This window comes from Vulpes vulpes, chromosome 1, assembly GCF_048418805.1.
Source record: "Vulpes vulpes isolate BD-2025 chromosome 1, VulVul3, whole genome shotgun sequence".
Taxonomy (NCBI): domain Eukaryota; kingdom Metazoa; phylum Chordata; class Mammalia; order Carnivora; family Canidae; genus Vulpes; species Vulpes vulpes.
Window position 1 is genome coordinate 183,681,275 of NC_132780.1, and position 27,568 is coordinate 183,708,842.

Below are 27,568 nucleotides of genomic sequence, written 5' to 3' on the forward strand. Positions count from 1 at the left end.
TATTAGATGCTAAATAAATTCTTAAACTAGAATGTTGAAAAATCACTGTTTCAGATAATATACATGAAAGCACTTTGTAAACCATAATCATTTTTTTAAAGGTTTTATTCATTTATTTGAGAAAGAGCCAGAGAGTGCAAGAGCATGAGGGTGGGACAGAGGGATAGGGAGAAGCAGACTCCACTGAGCAGGGAGTCTGATGTGGGAGCTCCATCCTAGGATCCTGGATCATGACCAGAGCCAAAAGCAGCTGCTTAACTGACTAAGCCACCGAGGCACTCCAACCATAAATCATTATTAAAACACATATTGATACTTCACTTATGATGTTATTCAATTAAACCCCAGGTGATCTGAAAAAATTTGATTAATAGAAATAAATGTATGCCATTATCCAAAATGCACCTGGGAAACTGCTACTTGAAATCCAAAAACCTTATAAATTATAACCTAAAGAGAAAATAGTTAAGTTAAATTCCCAAACACACTTAAACTAAGAATTAACAGTTATTCTGTTTAAGGCAATTAGAATATGTATTCTGTTTTGGTTTTTGACGGAGCCAAAAGCTTAGAAAGAATGCTATGCATTCCTTCATTTTGTTTTTAAGTTTTAAACTACAAAGCTAACATAATCAGAAAATCCTAACTTAAAAAAAAATATTTTATTTATTTATTTGAGAGAGAGACAGAGAGACAGAGAGCACAGAGAGAGAGAGAGAGAGAGAGGGAGAGAGAGAACATGAGCAGGGGGGAAGGACAGAGGGAGAGGAAGAAACAGTCTCTGGGCTGGATCATGACCTGAGCACAAGGCAGACACTTAAAGACTGAGCCACCCAGGCGCCCCCAGAAAATCCTAATTTTTAAATGCCATAATTAATTAATTTATAAAATAATTAATAAAAGCTGGTGTATATATATATTACCTCTCTCCTCTCCTTTCCCCGTGTATGCATACAACACAGTATAACAGACTGAGGAATAAAACCACTTTTATTGTGACATACGTGTGGATCTGCAAGTCCCATTTAATCATGTGTCTCTACTTTTAGAGTTCTAAAACGATTGCGAAGTAGACACAGTGTCCTGTGTGAATCAACTCATTATCAGTTTTATTATTATTAAAGCTGAATTGGAAAACAAGGTTTCTTCCAAGACCGACCCCTCCCAGCCCAGGGTGGGAAGAGAACGTGGGCTCCTTTCCTGGGCTGAACAGGGCAGTGGGCTCCCTCCAGGGCGGGGGGCGGTTGCCACCTGCGCACTGGCAATTTCCACCACAGTGATGGGGAGAGAGTGGGTTACCCTCGAGAGGACACCCTTTGCCCAGTTATCAGTTAAGTCGCTCAAGTGTAATAGAATCCGAGATCCAGGGGAGGGATGTTTTATTCCCATAATTTCGAAAGAGAAATTCCTTTAAACGATGAGTATAGAAACCTAAAGAAATGAAGAGTTCTTATAGGATTTTTTTTTCTCTCATGATTTTGAATTCAAAAAAGCATTCCTGGTTTCTTATAAATTTAAGTCCATCAATGTGAATTGCCTCAATGCCAAGTAAGAGATTTTTAGTTAGCAGTGATGTCATAGACCTGCTTTTACAAAGTGTGATCTTCAGTTGACCAAGAAGAAAACAGTAGGCCAAAAATATTTGTAGCAATGTATGTTGAGTTTTCAAAGCTCTTACATGTAAAGATAGTTTAGTTTCAAAGTGACTTTTTTTTTTTTTTTTTTTTTTTTTTGTCCAGCTATGGTCGAAATGCTGCTCTCCAGGTATGGTCCTTGAAGCCACTCTCATAGTTGCTCCCCGGCTTGTCATCCATACCCCTCGGCATGCTACTGCACCACCTCCACAGCCGTGTGGACTCCCCACTGCTTAGGAACCTTTCCCCACCTTTTCCTAGAGAGAGACCTGCCTTACTCAACCTTTGAGACACAGCTCTAGAAGAAGGTTTACTTGGAAGTTTTCTAGAAATTTCCTGAAACTTCCAAAGCACCCCATGCATTTGTCCAAGTATTTCCACATTTCATCTCTCCTTTCTGCCCTCATTCTTCCATCTGCAATATTTACTGAATACTCAGCATATGCTGGTAATATGCTAGACACCGGGAATCTGGTGGGAACAGAGCATCTGTCCTGCCTGAAGTTCACTGCTGAGCGGGAAAGACAGATGATTAACTAGAGCTAAGGTGAACTGTTTGTGAGAAGTACGGAGAGCCAAGCATCATGGATGGCTCAGAGTTGGGGCCATGGCTGTTGGATATTGTTGGGTTTAAAAATGGAAGAGCCAGATTATGAAAGGTCTGGAATGCTATGCCAACGAGCTTGGATTATGAAGGTCACAGGAAGTAGTGTGATTCAAACCCCAGGCATTTAAAGCCTCCGGGTTGACCTTTATTTATAAAACGGGAGGAGCCGTTCAGCTCTTTGGCTCTAAACCTTTTAAGATTCTGTGGCCAAACTATCTTACATCTTTCTTCCTGCATTCATGCAACACATATTTGAGCCAAGCTCTGTTTCAGGTGCCAGGGACACAGCCCTGAACAAGGCAGGAGAGGCCTCTGCTTCTGTGTCACCAGTGTGACACACTGGTGTGCCTTAAAAATGCATACACTGAGTAATGCTTCAGGTGAAAATGAAAATAATGCTAAATCTTAACCAATGTTTGTCAGTCAATACTGTGAACATTTGGTTTCCAAGGGAATGATAACAGATTTTCTCATTTACTCTCTCTACAAAATTAGCATTTTGAGCAACCTGAGATCAACACACCATGTAGGTGTAAACCATGGTTGCCGAGTGAGCCAGTGAGCACTTGGACTGTGGTCATTTTCCTTTGACAGATGCCAAGGACCCACTTTGTCTAAATCTCTGAGACTGAAACAGATAAAAATTAAATTAAAGCTGGTTTTAAATATCACTGTCACCCCCTCCATCACCAATAAATTTTAAACTGTCAAGAGAGTAGTTTGAAATTATTGATTAGTGTCATCACCAAAGCACAGGATATAGTACTGCCTTGTATCTTTTTAAATCACATTGTTGTAGGAAGAAGATTATTTTGCTTCAGGCAGAAACACTGGAAAAACTAGTTAACATCAACTTCCACCACCGGCCCCACATCCCCAACCCAAACACCCTCCCCGCTCCCCTCACACACACACCACACAGCACACATAGCCTCACATATTCATATACACATAAACATACAAGCCACACATACACACATATTCACAAACATACAAGCCACACGTACACACACATTACTTTCTTTTCTTTTCTTTTTTTTTTTCTTTCTTTTTTTTTTAGGTGAGGATGCAGAAAATGAAACCAAATGTGGTTTTGGATTTTTTTTCCCAACTCCAGAGTAAACCAATAATAACTATAATAAACAAAAGCTAAATTGAAATTGAATTGCCTTGAATGTTGGAGGGGACATGTACTTGCTTTTGAGGAGAACTGGTTTCTTTTGTACAGCTAGAGGCAGCTTGGCTTGAGCTACTGGATGCACCTCTCTCTGTTTATGCTTGTGAGGTTGTTACCTGGTCAGTAATTCAACCCTAGAGTGCCAGATACAAATGAGGAGAGCTTTTGTTTCTTTTTCTTCTTTGGGAAAAATCACAGCAGGAACCAAAGCTGTCACTCCATACAAGCTCTGTGTCTATCTATGTATGAAAACAACAACAAACGGCTTCCATTAGAGCTGGAAATCTGAACTCTGGTGGAGGCTCTTCCACTAACTACTTTGTCAGCTTTAAAAGACAGTTAGTTTGCCTTCCTGAACTTCAGTTTTTCTCACTTATTAGATGAGAGGAACAAACTGGGGAATTTCAAAACATCCCTCCCAGCTCCTAGATTTAGTGGTTCTGTAAAAATGAGATTGGATTGGAAGCATGCTTTTATATTAGAGAAGCAAAAATATCAAAATGACTGCAGGAGTAAGAGGCCTTATCTCTGAATATCTTACTGTATCCATAGGGATTCCTTTTACTGAGTTTCCCCAAATTCTCTCCTGGGCTCTCCCTCCTCACCCTCTTCGTTCTGATGGTCAGTTTTTTTTTTTAAGTATACTATTATAGACGAGATTGTGCAACTAATTTACTGGAGGGTGGAAGTGAATTGTTTCTCCTTGAGAAAACAAGGTCTCACAAAGCAGAGCTGAGAAACTAATTGTAAAAAATTACCAAAATGGTGGTAAGTGTAAGATTCTTAAAGTGGGCCATGAAACTGGTATCTAGTTTTGGCCGATCTTAAAATCTTTCATGTTTGTTTAACCACCTGGTCCTTTTTAGGTCACTCATTACAAAGTCGTAATCAAGTCTAAAAAGAAGCTTGCTAAAATGCATGCAAATGACAAACATGGTAAATAAAGTAGTGTGTGAGATTTTTAAAATTCATTTTGATTAGCAGTGTGGGTGCTTACAAAATTTTATTTAGAAGATATATTCCATTTTTCCTAATCTTTCTGGAAAGTAACTATGAATAACCATCTTCAGTATTTAGTTTCCATATCTGTAAAATGAGTTGAAACTGATCTATCTCTTTTAGTTCTTATAGTCTATGATCAGGAACAAGACAGTGAAATAACTTTAGTCTTTATATTTCTGTTAAGATTTTATTTAATTTTTAAAATAGGCCATGAATGTATTTGGAACCAAATACAAAAGGTACAAAAGGCTATATAGAGCAAAAAGTGAATCTCCCCACCTTCCCTGTCTATTCATCACACTGGGTCTTATGGATTCTTCAAGAATGACTCTAAGTTTGTTTGTTCTTTTTAAGAGAAAGTGCATGAGCCCAGGGGGACGCGGTAGGGGTTGAGGCAGAGGGAGAGAGAACCCTAAGCAAACTCCACGCCCAGACAGCGCTGAGCCAGAGGACATAAGGCTGGATCTCATGACCCTGAGATCATGATCTGAGCTGAAATCAAGAGTTGGATGCTTAGCCAACTGAGTCACCCAGGCCCCCTGACTCTAAGTATTTTTTAAGTGAAATGTCAGTTGATAAGAAGCCAAGATTGGTTTTGATCAATACTATATATTACATTATTAGGATAACAAATTATAGATGTTCTTAAAATTTTGTCATTTTCCATCTACAGTTACTCTAATCTCTATATACTTTCCTCCTCAGCAATGTTTATACTTGGATAACTCATCATTGTTTGTAAGGTATTTCAGTATATGTTATCTCATTTGCTCCAAAGCATCGTTTATGGATATCATTTACAATATTCTATTTCTGCAAGGCAGAATAAAAATGCCATTTTTTTTTTTACTATATGTATATTTAGGTGTTGCCAAAATGCCAAACAGTTTGCTGATAACTGGTTTTATAAAATGTTACTGGTACCTGTCCCAAAAACCCAACTGAAAGTTAAGAATTTGATGATAGGGACACCTGGGGGGCTCAATCAGTTAAGGGTCTACCTTCAGCTCAGGTCGTGATCTCGGAGTCCTGGGATTGAGCCCTGAGTCTGGCTCTCTGGTCAGCAGGGAATCTGCTCCTCTCTCTCTCTCTCTCTCACTCTTGCTCCCTCTCAAGTAACTTTAACTTTTTAAAATTAAATAATTAAAGAATTTGGCGATAAATTAGAAGTGTCATGCATATGACAAGGAGCGCATATGCCTTATCACCGGCCCTTAGTAACAGGCTGCTGGGCTTCATGGAAGTGCTTGGGATTGTATCCTCCCAGGTCCATGAGCTCCTCCCATCAAAGGTCCAGCCCTCCTCTCTCCAGCCCTCAATACGCTCAGTTGGAATCAAAAAGCTATAGGACCTATTAATTTTGAAAACAGAATAAAAAGATCCAAAGAAAGAGCAAATACCTACTCCATGCTTACAATCATCTGCAAAACTGCTGATAGGCTTGCAAAGAGATAGGATCCTTGTTATCCTTTGATTTGACCTATCAGTTCAGAGGAAAAGAAAGGGTATCTGGCGCCTCAGCTCCAGAAATCAAGGAAAAGAAGCCTGGAGAGTGCTTCAAGTCACTGAGGAATCATAAGATGCGCCCAGCAGAAAATTCTAAGGCTGGAGGTGCTGTAGCTGCTCTTGAGCCATCATTACTTCAATAAAATAGAAATCCTTTAATAATTACCATCAATTTTATCCAAGACATTTTTGAAGTTGACCCAGTAAGTATGGGGTACTCCTAGGCTTCAAATGGAGTGCAGAAATGAGTAAGACACAGTGGTAGCTCTCAGTGACATTATGACTATGAGAAATACAACAAACCTCCAGAACATTTATAATACAAGGTAAAATGTAAACAATATCTAAGAGAAACACATAAGGCATTCATTAAACATTCATAGTACAATTTATAAATGTGCCTTTATATACCTTAAAATTCAGAAGTGTCGTCAGCTTTAAGTCTGAGATGAAATATAGAACTTGTTGACAGGTTGTCCTTATTTAAGAAGGTCCAAAAAGGAGCTCATCTTTCAGCATTGCATTTTATGAATTTGAAGATCATAAACCAACAGAATCTATAATGCACATTAATGCCAGGATATATGAAAGCCAATATACTGTATGGTTAGACTTGACTTATTCTCGGGAAAGAATTATGTGATTGTGAAATCTTAATTATTGGTCTTAGTTAAATGGCCAAAAGTTCTTCCTAATTTGTTTAACTGGAGTTGTCATTTAAGTAAGTCATGGATTTTAAAAACAACCTTATAGGCTCTGTTAGATAAAAAATACATATCTCATTTTATATTGGCTACCTTTCAAATAAAGAACACTCTTCATTTTCTTGGATAGTTTCTAATACTGTTTTATCAGAATACAATGGTATATTTCTTGATTTTAAAAAAATATTTGTTTAAAGAAAATCACAGAAAGTATTTTTTTTTTTTGCTTGATTCACCTATAAGGAGTATGTACTTTTAGTTATTTTAAGATTTTATAGGTTCAGATGAATCGATGGTCCTGTGATGATTAGAGCACTCGGCACAGTGCCTAGAACCATGGTTATTAAGGTAACCTGCTCTCAAGCCATTGTTTAAATTGAACATGTTTGTCATCCTCTTAAAGTGAATTAATTGAGCAAGGATTGAGCTTTCTCATCACTAATTATGGAGGGAAATTAGAGGCTATTTTAAAACATTGGGAAAATAAAATAGCCATCTTGGCTTTACAATGATCAATTCACAATCTCTTTATAACACATGATATTGAACTCAAAAATGGAAAGAAAAAAAGTACAAAAGACATTGTATTTCCTCTCTGATGAAGTAATTCCCCAGACCATAGCAAATTTTTCATGTGATCTCGTACACTCAAACACTTGGTCCTATAGGGGTGATTCCATTGATTAGTGTGTGTTACGTCTAGACATGGTCAAGGCTCCAGATTCAGTCCTTCCTCAGTAGACTTAGTTTTTACAATGGCAGATCACGCTTCTTGCTAAATAAGTTTGTATTTGTCATTAGATGCAAGGGGAAGCAGATAGAAACAGTGTTAAATAGATGAATCATTGAAGGTCCCTCCTCAGTGCTCAGAAAACAGCTATTAGTGTTTACATATTGATAGTACTTAATGAGTATGATGAAGGTAATCTTCAGATAAAAGGAAGACCAACAAAACAAACTGATACAATTACTACCCTTGAGGAATTCCATAGAGAATTTGTTGAATTTTTCAAAAAGTATAGAGGAGGCAGGGGAAATACTTTCTAATATTTATATTAGATCCGCAGTGTCCTCATAGACTCCATCTGTAGGAAATGGGGTTGATTCGGGGGATTCATATATAAGAAATATTCACCCTACCCTTACCATGTGCTGACCCTATGCTAAATACTTTTAGATAAACTGTCTCTTTTAGTGCTGTCCCTTTGTTTACCAAACCCTGCACTTAATCAGAATCTCAACCAGACTTTGAGGAGATCCTAAATCCACCTGGGAACTGGATGCGCTCTTCCAGAACACCTTTTATCGAAATAACAGCAATTTTACAGGAAGTAGAAGAGAAACTCAACTTATACCTACTGAAGTGCCTGTGGTTCCGTTGTGATCAAAATTGTAGAAGCAAACTTGATGATGAATTTAAAACCAGAAAATTGGGATCTGAATAGAAAGAGGTTTAGATAATATAGTTTCACCATAAAAGGAATGGTTTCTTTTGGTCTTGAAATTTTTCTTTCTTTTTATTTAAAGATTTGTATTTATTTATTCATGAGAGACAGAGAGAGAGAGAGAGAGGCAGAAACACAGGCAGAGGGAGAAGCAGGCTCCACCCAGGGAGCCCAATGTGGGACTCCATCCTGGGTCTCCAGGATCACACCCTGTGCTGAAGGCAGCGCTAAACTGCTGAGCCACCCGGGCTGCCCTCGAAAATTTTCTTATATCCCAGTGAGGGAAAAAAAAAATCAAGGATAGCATTAAACTGATATATTTCATAAGAGCTCTAATTCTTTTATTTTTAAAGAATATAATGTTTGATAAAATATAGTTATATGTTACCATGATATATTTTACTATTTCAGTAATAGCTGCCTTAATTAAGTGATTCTGAATGTAATCCCCCCAAGAAAACCATCAAAGCACTTTCTTTTCTTTGTTAGTATCCATAGGACAAATTAAACAGATGGAAAGCTCTGTCAGCTGTTTTGTTTCATGGGAGAGTAGTTCATCAGCTCTCAAGAGAATTCGTAGTTGACCTCTCCACACAAGACATTCAGCTTCCAACAAACTGGGCTTGCAAATATGTCCCTAGAGACTAATATCAAACATTCCACCACAATTCTATGATGCTTCTTTTAGGTTATTTTTGATTGATGGCCTGAAGTTATGGCTTCAGTTATTTTTAAAATTGTTTGTTGAGTTTTTAAAAAGTAGTGTTTGAGGGGGAAAGAAAATAGCCTCCTTCTTCAAAATGGGAACTACAATTATCATTGCACATTTTCCATCAAGTCAAGTACACCTACAGCTAACTTACCCATGACTTTCCCATTCTTCATCTCACTCGATTCTTGGGTGGGATCCTGAGCAGCTATTGTTGTTCTCATTTATAGTTAAGGAATATAAGGGCCAGAAGGCTAAATGGTTTCCACAACAGTGGATAAGTTACATGCTAGTGCAAAAGCAACCAGTGCAACAATCTACAGTTTCTGATTTTTAACCTAGTTCTTCTCAATATGTTATTCTTGGGTTACAAGCAAAAACAGGTAAGAAAGTACATGCAGGTCTGCTGAACTCAGCCCTCAGAATCAGGAAAAGAAAGAAAAACCTAAAAGTAGAACTTCTTTCCAGTTATCCTAACCCCTTCATGTTTTTAAAATATGTGCATTTTGATTTATTCTGCTGTAGAACATACACTTATCCCATCTGGCCTAGTTTACACAGACTTTGGAAGATCTACTTTTTCATATATCTCATTTAACTCCCCCAAACTTTGTCAAATTCAGTCACTCAAACAACATTTCAACTAACATCAGAGATGTCAGAAGACAAAGACCTTGGTGATCTTGGTAAAGACATGGTTTGTCTCAAAATGTTATGTGCACAGACTCGAAAAAGCCAATGTAACTTCCAACAGACAATTGAAGTATCTAATCCAACAGCTCAAAAACTGCTAATAGGGGCACCTGGGTGGCTCAGTTGGCTAAGTGGCTAACTCTTGATTTCGGCTCAGGTCATGATCTCAGGATCCTGGGATCAAGCCCCACATCAGGCTCCACATTCAGCAGGGAGTCTGCTTCAGGATTCTCTCTCTCCCTCTCCTTCTGCCCCTCCTCTCCTGTGCATTCTCTCTCTCAAATAAATAAATTTTTAAAAAACAAACTGTCAATAGAAGCATATTAGTGCCCCTAGTTTAGAGAAAAACACTTTAATAATATCAACAGATCAACCTTCTATTTCTGCTGTTTCTTTGATATCTTCCTCGGCTGGTAATGGAAGAGCCATCCAGCTGTCTTCTTCAGCTGCCCTCTCAGGGACAGTGAAAGAACTCTCCTTGCCACAAACAGGCCCTTAGGGTTTACCTTCTGTTCCCTCACCTTCATTTTCAGTCCTTTGACGTATTTGCCACATATATAAGAGATATAAATGAATTCACTACTCAAGTGGACATATAGCATAAAAATTCTTAACTCTTTTCCTACTTGAGACTTTATCTTTTATTCTGTTTATAGAATTCTCTTGGTGTATATGTTTTCATCAGTACTTGTCTTGGACCCCAAGCCCTTAGAGACCAAAACATTTTCCAATCATTTTCTTTTTCAGTCATAAACCATGTTGTGAGGTCCTGCCATGCTTAGATCTGAGGTACACAAATGAAATAAGCAAATCCTTACTCTTTGAGTAGCTTGCAAGTGAGAGAGACACACACGTGAGACAAAAATACCATCACAAAATGTGGCAAAAGAAAAATAGACATTTGTCTGAACTAATGAGAGCAGCAGCTCTTTCCTGAGGGATATGAGAAAACTACAGAGAGGAGAATTTTTGACTGGACCTTGATGGATGAGGAGAAGCATCAGGCAGACAAGGTCAGTGTGACAAAGAGGGAGGTATTGGACATAGAAGAAAAGCCACAGTGGAGCCTCAACAGCATAAAAGGATATAGTGTATTTGAAAAATAAAGAGTCGCTAGAAGTGGCTAATGCATAGGTGGGGTGTGGGTGTGGTGGGCAGTGCTGGGTCTGGAAAGGGCTGGAAAGAAGGGGGAAGGTAGCAAGGTAGTAAAGGGTCTCTATGCTAACAAATGGAGCTTAGATTTCATTTTTTAATCAAAACTGAGCTGTTGGAGGTTTTTTCCAGTGAGGGGAGATGATCAGAGGAGTATGAAAAAGGTTCTTCTTGAGCATGTAGAGGATATTCTAGAACTCCCTATGGGAAATTGAGCTTATCATTAGAGGACAAAAGTCACGCAATAGAAATGTGCTTGGTTCTACTCAAGAGAGGAAGAAATCATTAATAATCTCTTCGGGTCAATGTAAACCACTACCACCCATCAGAGATATGAAGAGGTCCTAAGCTAAGATCTAAGGGATGCTTCTGAAGTGGTACCCAGTAAACATGTAGGGGATGTGGGCAGGGAGGAGGAGAGGAGAATGATGGAAACACTTGCCTCAGGAGACTAGGTGATTATAGAACTATGCACTACAGATGCTTTCTGTAACCATAGAGCATAGAGAAATAGACTTTGTTCAGTGAGGTCTCCAAAATGCTCCTGACTGGCCATCCCAGCAACGATTCAAATTAAAATCCTAAGTGGGAAAATCACAGGTAAATTCAGTTAAGTAGAGTTGGAATTCAGATTCTTCATCCAGTTTCTGTTTCTGTTGAAGTTTGGTATATCACTCACAAATTTCAAAGACTTAAACATTTGGTACTACTAACACTTCCCAAGGGGATTTTAATATTCCTTACACCACTTAGATTTAATTTCTCCCCAAGTTCTTCCCTAAAGAAAAGCAGAAACAAAACCACTTTACTGATTCAATGAAAGCCTGTATGGGCAATTGAAATAGTCATGCAGCACTCTCACAGGACCATAGATGTATTTATATAGACTGAGCGAAGGTCCTTTGAATAATCAGATGGAAATTAAGCCAGAAATTCTAGGAAACGCTGAATTAAAGAACAGTGGACTTTTACACATGTGCCAAAGTAGTAGTTACTGCATTATTTGCATCTACTTAGCAAAATTTACAAATCCTGTATTAGAGACAAAAGTAATCTTAAATACCATTTATTGTATATCCTCTATTTTAAGAATTATAATCAATGTGATGATTTTATATATTACCTGCCTCCATGGGGAACAAAAAGCTGTTATCAGAACACAGTGTAAGTTGTACTTGGTTTATATTTAGAATAAAAAATAGGTGGTAATTCAACTACCTCAAGTAAATAAAATTCCTCAAAAATATGCTGACAATAAAGACATTGTTGGAAACCAGAGGCTCAAATTATATCTTTGTACATTTCAACTCCACCACAGAAAGGAAAATCCCTCTCACTTTTGAAACTTGTAATCCATGACAGGAGAGTAATAAGATACATACAGGTTGTCCTTGATTTGCACAATGTTCATGCACAAAGCTCATGCGTATTGTAACCATGTTTTTGCTTTGCACACTTCCATGGTACTGTGAGAGAGAAAGAATACAAAATCTGTGTATTCTATTCCCCCCTCTCTTGCATCTAAAGTGGTCCCCCTCAGGTTCATTTTGATTCAGTCCCTATGCATCCCAGACCCCCCTCCCTGTTTGAACAACTTCCCTGACCACCATTAGCAGGCAAAGCTCTCTCTAGATATTGCTACACTCATGTAGATTATTTCTCTTTTGACAAACATAAGAAAGGATAATTTAATACATACTACCCTACTTATTTGACACCTCATGTTTTGAAATCCTTAAAAAAAATTAAGCATTTCACATATAGGAAAGAATATATATGTATGCAAAGTATAAAAGCAATTTGGTCTAAGAAATCAAAACATTTCCTATGTATTTGTGTGGATTTTTTGAGTTTTGAGTTTTATTTAAATTGTAATTAGTTAACATATAGTAATACTAGCTTCAGGAGTAGAATTTAGTGATTCTTCACTTACACATAATACCCAGTGCTCAAAGACAAGTGCCCTCCTTAATGCCCATCTCCCATTTAACCCATCTCCCACCCACCACCCTTATAGCAACCCTCAGTTTGTTCTCTATAATTGAGTCTGTTTTCTGGTTTGCCTCTCTTTTTTTGTTCCCCTGTGTTCATCTGTTTCATTTCTTAAGTTCTACATATGAGTGAAATCATACAGTGTTTGCCTTCCTCTGACTGATTTATTTTGCTTGGCATAATATACTCCCTAGGTCCATCCATGTTGCAAATGGTAAGATTTCACTATTTGGTGGCTGAGTAATATTCCATGTTACTATGTGGTATTTATACCACATCTTCTTTATCCATTCATCAGTCAATAGACATTTGGGCTCTTTCCATAATTTGGCTATTGTTAATAATGCTACTATAAACATTGGGGAGCATGTACTCCTTTGAATCAGCATTTTTGTATCCTTTGGGTAAATACTTATGCTTGCTTATATCTTTTGCCCATTTTTCCATTAGCTTATTTTTATGCCCTTTTTTTTTAAAATATTTTATTTATTTATTCATGAGAAACACAGAGAGAGAGGTAGAGACATAAGCAGAGGGAGAAGCAGGCTCCCCACAGGGAGCCCGATGTGGGACTCAATCCCAGACCCCGGGATCACGCCCTGAGCCTAAGGCAGATGCTCAACTGCTGAGCCACCCAGGCATCCCTTATTTTTTAATTCTTATTGATTCATTGGAGTGTTTTATATATTCTGTATTCTAATCCTTGGTCATTTATATGTGTGGCAAATATCATCTGTTAACCTGTTATTTTGTGGTTCTCTTTTAATAGCATCTTTCAATGACCAATATTTTTTTCAAATTGTCAATCTGCTCATTCATAGTTTGTGTTTTTGCATCTTTTAAAAAACATTCACTAACTTGAGATCATAGAAATTTAATCCTATATTTATAAGTTTTGCTTTTCATATTGATAATGGAATTGTTTTGAGTATAATGTAAGGTAGGAATCCAACTCAATTTTTTGTAACCAATTATTCTAGGATCATTCATTGAGTAATTTTTTTTTACATTCACTAAACTGAAATATCATTATTTGTATGTCAAATATATCACTATTTTTAAATATAAGTATATAAAAATAAATCTATCATATTTATCTGACCTGATTTGGTTCTGATTTGTTTCATATCTGATTGGTTCTCCATTCTGTCCCACTTGGTCTTGGTTTATCCAGTTCTTAACTACATTTCCTTTTTTTTTTATTTTATTTATTTATTCATGAGAGACACAGAAAGAGAGAGAGAGGCAGACACAGGCAGAGGGAGAAGCAGGTTCCACGCGGGGAGCCCAGTGTAGGACTGATCCCGGGACTCCAGGATCACGTCCTGGGCAGAAGGCAGGCGCTAAACCGCTGAGCCACCCAAGGATCCCCTAAACTACATTTCCTTAACAACTTTAAGTTTTTAGATTTCATATGACAAGTCTTCTCACAATCATAAAATTTAGATATATGGTGCTACATTTAGTACAAGTATTATTTTTATTGCTTTCAAACATGGTATTTTTTTTTTAAAGATTTCATTTATTTATTCACGAGAGACATGGAGAGAAAGGCATAGACATAGGCAGAGGGAGAAGCAGGCCTGCAGGGAGCCCGATGTGGGTTTCGATCCCAAGACCCTGGGATCACAACCTGAGTCAAAGGCAGAGGCTCAACCACTGAGGCAGCCAGGTGCCCCAAACACGGTATTTTTTAACATTGTATTTCTCGCACATAGGGATTGTGTTGATTTTTGTATATTGGTTTTGTATCAAGAAACTTGCTAAACCCTCTTTCAGTGATAATGAGATTGAGCACAATCTCATTTTTGTTAGTGTTTAGACATCCTCTTTTGTGTAGTATCTATTCAAGTCTTTTGCTCCTTTATTGGATTGTCCATTTTTTCCTTATTGATTTGTAGAATTTCTTTGTGTTCTGGATATGACTGCTTTGTTGATTCATGAGTTGCAATACCTTCTCTGATTCTGTGGTTCTTATTTTCACTCTCTTATCTTGAATATTTCTTAAATAGTGGTCTTAATTTTAATATAATCCAACTTATTAAATTTTCCCTATGTGGCTACTTTGTCTAAGAAATTTTTTTTCTAGGGTCCCTGGGTGGCTCAGTAGTTGAGCATCTGCCTTTGGCTCAGGCTGTGATCCCAGGGTCCTCCTCCCTCTGCCTTTCACTCTGTGTCTCTCATGAATAAATAAATAAAATCTTTTTTAAAAAAGAAAATTTTCCCTATTACAAGCTAATGAAGACATTTTCTGGTATTCCAAAAGGGATAGAAAAGCAATAGCACCTTCACAATAGTGCATTTCCAAGTCTATGAAGATGGCCTATCTTTTCTTTCCCTGATTTATTGGGTTTTCTTTATAGTTCTTCAAAATGTTCTATGTAGCAGTCTAATATATGCTTATTAGATTTATTACAAGATATTTGAGGAGTTTTTAATGGTACCATAAATGACATATTTTTAAAACTTCATTTTCTGTTTGTTGTTACAAGAATTTGATGTTCGTATATAGATGCTTTATCCAGCAACTCTGTTAACTCACTTACAAATTTTATTTGTTTTTTTTTTTTAATTTTATTTGTTTATTATAGAATCATTTGGATTTTCCTCACACAAAATCAATCATTGGTAAATAATGACAGTCTATTTGTTCCCTTTCAATTCTGATATTTTTCATTTTCTCATCTTAGTGCACAGACCAAGACTTCTCACATAAAGCTAAATAAAAGTGGTGATCACAAGGATTCTTTTCCTGTTTCTTACCTCAGAGTAAAAGCTATCAGCATTCACCATTAGATAAATATGTTTGCTATATTTTTTTTAAATTACATTGAGGAAATTCCTTTTGTTCTTAACTTACTAAGTTTTTTTTTTATGAATTGAAGTCGGGGCACCTGGGTAGCTCAGTTGTTTTAAGTGTCTGCCTTTGGCTCAGGTCGTGATCCCAGAATCCTGGGATCAAGCCCCCGAGTTGGGCTCGAGTCTGCCTCTCCCTCTCCCTCTCCCCCCTTGCTCATTCTCTATCTCTCTCTCAAATGAATAAATAAAACCCTTTAAAAAAACTTTTTTAAATGAATTGAAAAGGCCTTTTCTAAATCTGCTAAGATAATTCTAAGACTTTCTCTCTCTCTCTCTCTCTCTCTCTCTCTCTCTCTCTCTCTCTCGGTAAATGTGAAATAGAGTGATTCTCTTTTTACTTTAATTTTTTTAAAGATTGTATTTATTCATGACACACAGAGAGAGAGAGAGAGAGAGGCGGAGAGACAGGCAGAGGGAAAAGCAGGCTCCATGCAGGGAGCCCAATAGGGGACCCAATCCTGGGTCTCCAGGATCGTGTCCTGGGCTGAAGGCAGCACTAAACCGCTGAGCACCCCCCACCCCCCATCCCGGGCTGCCCTCTTTTTAATTTTAAACCAAAATTGCATTCCTGGGATAAAAGCAATTTATCATGATATGATTAATATTTTCAATATCACTAGGACCAGTTAGTCATTTGAGGAAATATTGTGTGTCTGCAAAATTTATTATTTATTATAAGTGTAATTGGCCTATAAATTCTTTTCATTAATGTTTTCAGATTTTGGTATCAGAGTTTTAATGGGTTCAAAATTAACATATTATCTGTTTATAATATTTGGCGTAGTTTTATTAGAGAGGTGCCATTTCTTAAGGCTTGGTAAAATTCAATGGTGAAGCTATTTGGGCTTGCATTTTACTGTGTGCATAGGCTTTTAATAACAAATTCAGTTTCTCTGATAGTTACCAACTAGTTGAAATTTTATATTCTTTTATTAGTTTTAAAGTTTTATTTATCTTAGAAGTTTTCCACTTTATCCAAATTTTCTAATTCTTTAAAGTTGTTCCATATAGTCAATATTTATTTAAATATACCTACATATTTATAATTTTTGTTGTTTTTCACTGCTTTCTTCATCTCTGAGCTTCAATCTGAGATCAATGCTTTTTTGCCTGAAAAGTGGTCTTTGGCATTTATTTTAATATGGGTTCACTGTGGATATATTCAGTTTCTGATTGTCTGAAAAATGTCTTTTCTTTTCACCTTCATTATGAAAAGCTATTTTATCTGAGTATAGACAGATAAGTCTAGAGTCTATAAGTGGGCTTCTAATTTCTTTCAGTAATTTTACCTTATCTTCCCATTGCCTAGCTTCCATTTTTTCTATTGAGAAGGAGGTAGCTTCTTAATATGTTGTTACAATGAAAGTAATATTTTGAATCCTATATTTTAGATATTATTTGCCTTTGGTTATTAGTTTTACCCTGAGATGCCTCAGTGTGTGTGTTTTTAGCCTGGTTAAGGTTTGTAGTTTTTGCTCTGTTTTGTTTTTTTAAATTTGTAACATGAGGGCAGCCCGGGTGGCTCAGTGGTTTAGCGCCGCCTTCGGCTCAGGGCCTGATCCTAGAGTCCCAGGATCGAGTCCCACATTGGGCTCCCAGCATGGAGCCTGCTTCTCCTTCTGCCTGTGTCTCTGCCTCTGAGTGTGTGTGTGTCTCATGAATAAGTAAATAAAATCTCTTTAAAAAAATATTTGTAACATGATGTAATCTGTCAGTTTTGGAAGACTGGCCATTATTTCTTCAATAAGAATTCTCCTGGGGCACCTGGGTGGTTCAGTTAGTTAAGTGTCCAATTCCTGATTTAGCTCAAGTCATGATCTCAGGGTCCTGGGATTGAGCCCCATGTCAGACTCTGCTCTGGTCAAGGACCTTGCTTGGGATTCTCTCCCCCTCTTCCCCTCCCCCCACCCTCATCAGTGGTTATTTTCTTTTCTATAGAAAAAAAAAAGTTCAACTCTAGCTTGAAACTTAAACCATTGATGATTTTTGCCCAGTCTAGCTTTCCAATTTGTCCTTCAATATCTGGCTCTTGTGCCCTGCAAGCCATTTTGAATAAATTACTTGCCACTTCCCGAGCCTGTGGAGGACAGAGTAGGAATGTCTACCCTAATTCTGTTGCTCTATCTTAAATGTCCTTCCCCACATCTCCAGGGAAAGACAGGTTTGCACAGGCTAAGATTCTACACTTTAGTTCCTGACAAGCGTAGATTTGAATTCTAGGTCTCCCATTTTTACCAGCTAGGTGCTCTTGGCCTCACTAAGCTTTGGTTTCTTTATTAAGGGGATAATGTTATTCATGGGGATAATAAAAATAGACCCCCCTCCTATAGAGTCAAGTGAGAACTAAAGGAGATGATCCACATAAAGTGGTTAATACCATACTTGGCACTCAGGAAACAGGAACACTAGATACCAAATATGATAGTATTTTTATTATGAAATACCAAGGGTAGGAGAGGCTGCTCGTTGCCCACCTCTACCTCCATTCTGCTCTGTAATCCAGAGGCCAGCTGCAGCTGCTGATGATACCATTACAACTGTCTCTCACAGCCAAAATTCTAGTCACTGAACCCTGGACAACCTGAGTCCAGGCATTTCAAAATAGTAGAAACCACTCACATATCTGACACAGTCTGCCAGCATCAACAGCAACAGGCACATATCCTCCATTTCCCTCCCATCTTCCAGTTTACACACATGGTTTGAGTTAGCAGAGCCAAATTTGCCTCCTGAACACTAGCTGAAGAAAAGCCAGGAAATATTTTTAGCTTCCCAGTCTCTCCAGTGAGGAGGGTAAAGCCAAGGTTGAAAGAGCCAACCCATAATATCTACTGCATGATTCATTCAACTCCACCTTCTCCAAATTGTTCCTGGATTTTTTCTAGATAAAAGTAATAATTCTTCTCCCTCCTCTAAATTGGTGGTTTTCACCACCATTGGACAAACCTTACTGGGCATTAGAACCACCTGGGAACTGAAAAAAACTTTTCTCATTCTTCACCTCCTGAAATTCTGATTTGATCGGTTTGGGGTAGGGGTACACTTTGGACATTTTTTTTTAAGATTTTATTTATTTATTCATGAGAGACAGACAGAGAGAGAGAGAGAGAGAGAGAGAGAGAGGCAGAGACACAGGCAGAGGGAGAAGCAGGCTCCATGCAGGGAGCCTGACATGGGACTCAATCCCGGGTCTCCAGGATCACGCCCTAGGCCGAAGGCAGCGCTAAACCGCTGAGCCACTCGGGCTGCCTGCACTTTGGAAATTTTTTTTTTTTTTCACTTTGGAAATTTTTAAACTCTAATGTGCACTCTGTGTTTAGAACCACTGCTCTAAATTCTTACAATCTTTCATTTCCCCTCATCACTTCCTAATTTTTGCTTAGTTATAGATAATAAGTTCTCTGAGGATAGGATTTGAATCAGCTCTATTTTATGTCTTTCACAACTTCTGGCAGATTATTTTGCAAATAAAAAAAATACTTATATGTTTATTGACTGCATGGGTAAATGAATGATGTATGATACCTTGCAAACAAAAGCATATTAAAGATACCAGGCATCAAGTCTCTGCGTCTCTCCTGTTTGACATTCTCTCAAGTACATGTCTTGTGAATCTATTAATTCTGCTCAGCATAGTAAAAATATAAGTGGATATATTCCTCATAGCATTAGCCTTCTAATCAATAATTCACCATAACATATAACGATGCAAAATTATTCCTGGTTTAAAAAATAACATCTAAGAAACAGCATTCTCAGCTATGGAAAAACTATTGCCAACAAACTATATCCTTTTAGGTAGAAATCTAAAATAAAATAGGGAACTGGAAAGTGAAAGCCAAGTCCAGTCATGACATTGGATTTCTGAGGTATTTAGTTAGTTTTAAATATGTTAGCTCTTTTATATATATATATATATAATATATATATAATATATATATATTTATATCAAATATATATTTATATCAATATATATTGATATTGATATATTTATATCAAATATATTTATATATATATATCTAAAGCAGTCTTCTAAAATGCAATGATCAAAATTCTGTACTTAACCTGTTGTATAATTACAGAACAATTTTACAAGAAGTTTGCCTAGAATCTATTTCATTGATATCTATAATCCCTTTGAAATGAGTTTGACAAAAATGTCTACTTGATATTGATATTATTAGCATTTCTGAGTTCATACCTAAAAAAGTTAAATGCTCTCCAACTGGGTTACATTGTTAATATTAAGATTTCTTTTTTTTAAGATTTTATTTATTTATTCATAGACACAGAGAGAGAGAGAGGCAGAGACACAGAGACACATGCAGAGGGAGAAGCAGGCTCCACGCAGGGAGCCCAATGTGGGACTTGATCCCGGGTCCCCAGGATCACACCCCAGGCTGCAGGCGGCACCAAACCGCTGCGCCACCAGGGCTGCCCAATATTAAGATTTCTTATGGTTCACAATGATAGATCAGCTTTGCTCAAGGATTTTAAATCTTTGAAAGAAAAAAATTTCCCAGTATCTTTGCCAAATTAACCCTGAGAGGCAGGCTCCTGAGACAAGAATCACATGGTCCTCATCCTCTTTCTTACAGCTTTACCTGTTAGGGAACGACTAAAAGCAAGCCATTTGGTCTGCTCTAGGACACAAGCTATTCCCAGTGTATTTAAAAATATTAATGTCAGGGATAAAGAAAAGGAAAAAGGACAGAATGATGTTTAGAAAAGAATAAGGTTAGGTAAAAAATGATCTGATTAGATAAATTCTTTTGCTTCTCCTGCCTGCCCCTACCTTATTTAGAACTGCTTGTATTAAAAGTCCAAATAATAAATAAATAAATAAATAAATAAATAAATAAATAAATAAATATATAAATATTTACTTATTTATTTAGACAAGTATTTCTATTTATTGATATGTATTTTGGTATCAATAGTTATATACTTATAAGATAAATAGTTATTCAGATATTCAAATTTTAGATATTTAGATTCCTGACCTGATCACCAAATGAGATATAGGTATTGTAATGTTGTGTTTAAAGTGCTGAAATACTACCAGTTTTGTAATCTCTTCAGTTGCATCATTTTATAGGTTACTAAAAGCCTCACAAAATGGAAGTAGGATGCTTTATATACATCTAACACCAAATAAGTTCTAATAATGAAAATGGCATTTTCTATACTAAGTGATGAAAGTTAAAGGTGTATGTCCCTTATTTCACTATTAAGAGACCAATGCATGATCACTGTAAATGTGAACAAAACTCACATTTTAAAATCTTCCAAGGGAAACAGATCTATTTTCCTTCTGTTTCCAAGCCCTCAATAACTCTTTGAGTGTGTTTGTATTCACTTGAAAGGGACATTTCTGTGGAATTAATCAAATAGGGAATTCAATGTTCCTTGCAGATAATTTTGGCATGTTCCATTGGGAACTTTCTACTATGAATTTTCATCTTTCCTGGGAAAAAACCCCACATGTTCCAAATCTCCAGCCTTTTCTCTGTTAGTGAAGAACAATATAGCAAAACTGCTACATACAGAATTAATGACAATATATAGTCAGCAAGACAGTCTGCTGGAAACATCATTAAAATAGGGATCCCTGGGTGGCTCAGTCGTTCAGCACCGCCTTCAGCCCAGGGCGTGATACTGGAGTCCCGAGATGGAGCCCCACATTGGGCTCCCTGCATGGAACCTGCTTCTCCCTCTGCCTATGTCTCTGCCTCCCTCTTTGTGTCTCTCATGAATAAATAAATAAATTTAAAAAAAAATAAAATAAAGGAAGACAAAAATGTATGGGAATACAATTTGAATGTAGTAAATAAAAACTAGCATTAAAAATGCTGTAAAAAGCATTACAATAACTACTTGATTTTTTGATTTTGCTAAAATTTAAAAAAAATTCCTGAGGTAGAGAATTGGAAAATATTCATAGTTCCTGATATATTCCAGTAAACCCAGAGATAACCAATCTCATTTTCCAAGAAAATCAGTGATTAGGTGACAATGAAAAACTCATGTTCAATGCCTAATTAACCTTTTAAAATCCATATGTTCTGTTTTTTAATGGTTTTCTTATCCTTGCCTTGGATTTATGTTTCTTATCAGCTTTTCATTCAGCAAGATACTCCTGCTATTAACCATTCTATATAATTTTAGTTTAATCCCAAAACCCAAAGCAGCACAGAGCTCTCTTCTACCACTGATGGTTTCCACGCACTTCCATATCTGGGCAATTGCTCAACAGCAAACATGAAGACCCAGCACTTGGACTAAATCCTACCTGCTAAGGAGTTTTATTTGGCCAGTTTAGCGTGGGCCATCTAAATGGAGATGCCCAGGAGGCAAGGATAACTTTAGCCACAGATTTGGGAGTCCACAGCATATTTGGGGAGATTAAGTAAAGACACATGTAAAGACACAAGTAAAGACAATGTCCCAAAAGAGAGTATATACTACAGGAAGATCTTGGGACTAATGTGCCAAACCCTCATTAGATGCCCAGTAAAGATCTGAGAAATAAAAGAATAGCCTAAAAGATTACAATGTACTTGATTATTAACTTCCACCTCAGACTGCTGTGATTTCCAGAGAACTCTGCCTCCAGAACTCTCCAGCAAGTTAGTAAGTGATGACAGTTAGTGAAAGACCTATCAACAGTTCATATTTATATCCTTGAGGTGAAACCATCCTCTTTCAACACATACCACATCTTCATTGAAGTTCACATCAGTGAATGATGAATACAAGATGTTTTTCACAATCTGGCTGCTGGCTTAATGTATTTTGCTAGCAAAACACACAGGAACTGCCAAAATGGGAGAGTAGCCTTTCCTAAATCACCCTGAATGTCACCATGACTACAGCATATTTTCCTAATTTGGTGGTTTTTTGCTTAAGATATAAATTCATTCAAGTGCTTGACTCCTTCATAATTTATCTTATAAAAAAATTTGCTTTCATGTACATGAATCATTTTCTTATTCACAGGACTGAACCACAATGACAACTGCTCGATTTGATTGTCAATACTGCACAGCATCACTTCTTGGGAAGAAGTATGTACTAAAGAATGACAATCCATATTGTGTTTCATGTTACGATCGTATCTTTTCTAACTATTGTGAGGAGTGCAAAGAACCAATCGAGTCAGATTCCAAGGTGGGTCTTTCTTCAATTTACTGCATGCAAACAGACAGACGGATGCTTTGGAATGCCTCATTTTCTTCAATATTAACTGTTAATACTGAATTGCTCTACTACTAGATATAAGCATCTTTCAGTTACCATTTGTATCCAGGTACTGTGTTTAGCACTCCAAAATATAACAAATACTTTAATCCTCACAATGATTTTTTAAGATGCTAAAGATTAAAGAGGTTACATTATTTGCCCAAAGTCACACAGCTAAGATGTTGGTTTATCTCTGGAATGACATGAGCATAAATAAATGTATAAATAATTGGAAGGGTAGAGATTCAAAAGCCTATATTTTCTGGCTTCAGATTAGGCTCATCTCCACTAAGTGCACTGTGCCCTCATACAACCCATTCCTCCTGCAATGCACATTATTGTACTTTTTTCTTTTTCTTTTTTGTCTTTGTCTTGTGGTGTTGAGATTTTGTGTAATCTGAAACAAGGATAGGATATTACAACCTAAAAATAAAAATCACTCCCATGGAAAAAAAAAAAACCCTCTTATAGTTCATAAGAGGAAGCAAGAAGTAATTTGAAGAAACAGGAAAGAGTTTATTTTCCATCTGTCTTTAGTGGCCAACTAAGGAGGCCCCAAGGCTCTAGCTCTTAACTTCCCCAGAGTATCCTCTCCATGGGTAATAGTATCAATGACAACTTTCCCTCAAGCTACTAACACACACACACACTACTGACACCAGAGTCCAAGGAGTGTTCAGTTTTGTTTGATAAAATGACCTATTTTGTCACTAGCACATTTAATTAACTCATATTTTCTGTCTCAAAGGATCTTTGTTACAAAGGCCGACACTGGCATGAAGGATGCTTCAACTGCGCCAAATGCAATCACTCTTTGGTGGAAAAGCCTTTTGCTGCCAAGGATGAGCGCCTGCTGTGCTCGGAGTGCTATTCTAATGAGTGCTCCTCCAAGTGCTTCCACTGCAAGAAGACCATCATGCCTGGTAAGATCCCAAGGGAGTTCCAGTCTCTAACTGAAACTGCAACACTTTGAATTACACCCAAGCACAGGAAGAGTATAGTAGCTAGGAAAACCCTACTTCTGAGAAAGACATCTGTCTTGCTATCTCTTTATTTCATTTTGTGTATTTTAGAAATAAAAGGATTATTCTTTCTGGGTAATTATTCTGTATAGGTAAATTACAGTGTTCTATGTATTTTCATGAAGTCAATTTATAGAGACATTTTCAACCACAATCTGAGCCATAGAATAAATATAAAATCTAAACTAATAACACTAACACTGCATTAAACACCCTGTCCTAGGCATAAACAATGGCATCAGGAAGCATAATCCATCATAGGAGAATGGGGCCAACCATCATTTTGTAGCAGCACAAAAAATGATTTGAGGGCCCCTCATCTTTATTCCTTTTAGGCAAGACAAGGATTCATGTATATCATTATACTTCCAGGCAAGCACTTTCTCTATTTTGATTCTCTTCTAAATCCCTATGGACAGCAGCATAAAACACGATTCTCTCTCATTTTCTTATTAAGAATTCAAAGAGCTTCTAGAAGACCATAACTACACAACATCAATCTCAAGAGTTTGTGCCTCAGGCAGTCCTAATATCCCAGTACTGATAATTATGGCCCAATCTATCTAAACCACACACAGCCCTTCAGAGTCTCCACTAGTTGTACTTTCAAATCTCAAATTGTAGCTTACACAGCACAGTTTTCAGTAAAAGAGCGATTCACCATCATCATGGCTGAACTCTACCTTTCTTTTTTTCAGATAAATGTCTTAGAAGCCAACAAAACACTATTTTTTCTGTAAAGGCAATTAAGTTTATCATCTTAATGTTAAAAATATATTTTTTAAGTAATTTGACATATCTTTACTTAAAATAAGTAAAATGATACTTCATTTGTACTAACAGGTTCTTATCTGGGGGGGGACAGGTTCCCGCAAAATGGAATTTAAGGGAAACTACTGGCATGAAACCTGCTTTGTGTGTGAGCATTGCCGACAGCCAATAGGAACTAAACCTTTGATTTCGAAAGAGAGTGGCAATTATTGTGTGCCATGTTTTGAGAAGGAGTTTGCGCACTACTGCAGCTTTTGTAAGAAGGTAATTATCTAAAAAGGATAAAGCTTGTGGAACCTTCCAGACCATTGCTTTTTAACTTCACTATATACTCAGAATGAACTAATACCATCATGTCATGTCTGTCTTTAGACATTCATGTTAGTTTTGAATTCCAACATGTCTAGAAGCACACTACGTGTCACAATGAAGATGGTCACCTATTGTTATCATCATAAAACTCCACCCGGAACATGAATGTAATATCACAAAAGCTCAAGATATTCCAGTTGTGGTCACTGCTATTACACACAAGATTTCATGTATTTTGGCAGAGGGTACATATCTCTTGGTGAATACAAGATATTTCTTAGAAAAGAGTTTTTGATCCATTTAGTTTCAGAGAAATATTAATTTGTCTCACAGAGTCACTAAGGGAGCCAATTCTAACAGGATATTTAACTTCTCACATTATATCCCAGCAGCACAAATGTCTTCTTGGCTTGAAGCTTTTATATTTCTAAAGAGTAAATAGGTAGATCAAGAGACTGGCAAGATCATTAGGGAAATTCATTAGAAAGAGAACTAAGGGCAGCAGGTGGTTTGGTTCCAGTTCCAAAGCATCATTTAGGACCTTTTGACTTGGATACCCATTCAAAACATATCTTCCAATAAGAAAAACATCATGCTTTCAAGTAAACTTTGTCCAATTCTTTTTTAGCCTTTAAGCTTTTATGTGAAAAAGTCCCTCATCTCTATAACCTTGATAAAAACCTGTCTGTATTTCATAAACTATGTATTGATGTGCTTGAAAAAAATCCTTGACCCATGAGGCATCATACAGTTTAAAATAACACTATAAATTGTGATGGGAAAGCAGTCGTGTCTAAACATTTTTGATCTATGGGCTGCCTTGGCGGATCTCAAGACCATTTGTATAATTGCATCTGGACAGCTAGACATCTCACTCCCACTTTCTATGGGAGTGCATGTGCACAGCAATTTTCTACTTGTATTGAAAATACTAGGACTGCATTTGCAGAGGCATCAATAAAACTCCAGTCATAATGATTAGATCATACTATAATGATGGCTGAAATTACAATTGATAGTAACCATCAATTGATGGTTTTATTTTATTTTATTGATATAAAACCATCTTATACCCAGAGACTTCCATTATTCAACCAGAAACACTGACTTAGGAAATGAATTCAAGCAACCCTCAGATCCTATGACCCTGCAATATATGAAACTCAAAAAAAGGGACACCTGGGTGTCTCAGTGATTGAGTGTCTGCCTTCCACTCAGGGCATGATCCTGAGATCCTGGGATCGAGTTCCACATCAGGCTCCCTGCCTTTCTCTGTGTGTCTCTCATGAATAAATAAATAAAATATCTTTTAAAAAGAAACTCAGAAGAATTGCCAGCATTAATGACATGTGATTGATTGATTTTTTTGAGAAAGAGAGAGAAAGCACACACAGTGGGGGGGGGGGGGGGAGATGGTGGTGAGGAGAGGGAGAGGGAGAGAGACAATCTTAAGCAGGCTCCACACCCAACATGGAGCTATATCACAGGGTTCAATCCCACAGTCCTGAGAACATGACCTGAGCTGAAATCAAGAGTCAGATGCTCAACTGACTGAGCCACCCATGCATGATGGCATACATTTTAGAAACAGATGCTGGAAATAAAGTGGTAGATTTATCTCACTGTTTTGTGGGACAGCCAAGTTGGCCATGTTCAGATTGTGTCTCTTAAAGATAAGGTAAAATATTAACGAGACATTGGAATTATCTTACAATCATTTATTGGGCATACAATATAAAGTTTCTGTCAATGCTATAAAGATTTGAGAAGGGGAATTTCTCTAGTACATCCATGCTAAGCACTATTTGAAGCCAAAGCACTGGCATTTCCCAAGTTATAGGAGCCTGTCCTATATTTAGGATGATTTGTAGTCATCAAAACTTTGTGAAATATTTATATTGGGTAGTAGACAGATCACAACATGCCAGATTATTTTCTATTTAATTTTTAAAACCACAAGTCATTTAAGGAAAGCTGGATATAAATGTTCTGATCCAAATGATCCAAGCTGAAGAAAAACAATGTTTCGACTCAAACCAAAGACCAAATAAAACAAACAAAATAGGCAAAAAAATAAAAAAATAAAAAAAAATTTGGACAACCAGACCCTTAGAACTTTTTTCAAACATTTTTATTTTGTGAAACTATAACTTCTTTTCTAGGATGCCTGGGTGGCTCAGCTAGTTAAAGGTCCAACTCTTGATTCTGACACAGGTCATGATCTCAGGGCCCTGAGATCAAACCCCACATTGTGCTGCTTGCTGGGCATGGAGCCTGCTTGGGATTCTCTCCCCCTCCCTCTTGCCACCCTCCCAAATAAATAAATAAATATCAACCAATAAATAAAACCTACTTTCTACCAAAAACAAGTATTCCCAAACTACAAGTGCTCTGAAGTCAACCTCCTCGAAGTTCATATAGAGTGTTCTCTGATTCATCAGCTGTGGTCTACTAAGCACAAAACCAATACTGCCTCCACTTTGCCAGAGAAGAAACTTGATCCAAATCCTGGAATCAACCAATGGCAAAAACCACGTCTAGATATTTGACTTCATCCTAGCCTGCGTGCCTCTTCAGAAGGAACATAATCATAAGCAAACTATTTTTAATGTTCCAGAGTTTTTTCTCCCTAATTAAACAGTCTTTGGTATATATATCAAGTTTTATTTTGTTGTGAATACATTTTTCAAGTTTGGAATCTTTTAAGCATTGCCTGCTAATAATTTGACCAAACAAATCAA

At 37.1% G+C, this 27,568-nt stretch overlaps 1 protein-coding gene across 2 annotated transcripts in view; it reads left to right on the forward strand.

The window, feature by feature from the left end:
* Positions 1-27,568, forward strand: part of FHL5 (four and a half LIM domains 5) — a 44,799-nt gene that overhangs the window by 7,009 nt on the left and 10,222 nt on the right. Inside the window, exons 2-5 of one of the 2 annotated variants that reach the window (XM_026002900.2) lie at positions 1,740-1,764; positions 22,480-22,650; positions 23,471-23,645; positions 24,610-24,779. In XM_026002900.2, coding sequence (XP_025858685.1) covers positions 22,492-22,650; positions 23,471-23,645; positions 24,610-24,779 — 504 coding nt within the window. In that variant the 5' untranslated portion in view covers positions 1,740-1,764; positions 22,480-22,491. The remainder of the gene's footprint in view (positions 1-1,739; positions 1,765-22,479; positions 22,651-23,470; positions 23,646-24,609; positions 24,780-27,568) is intronic. The other variant, XM_026002901.2, reaches the window with a different exon arrangement.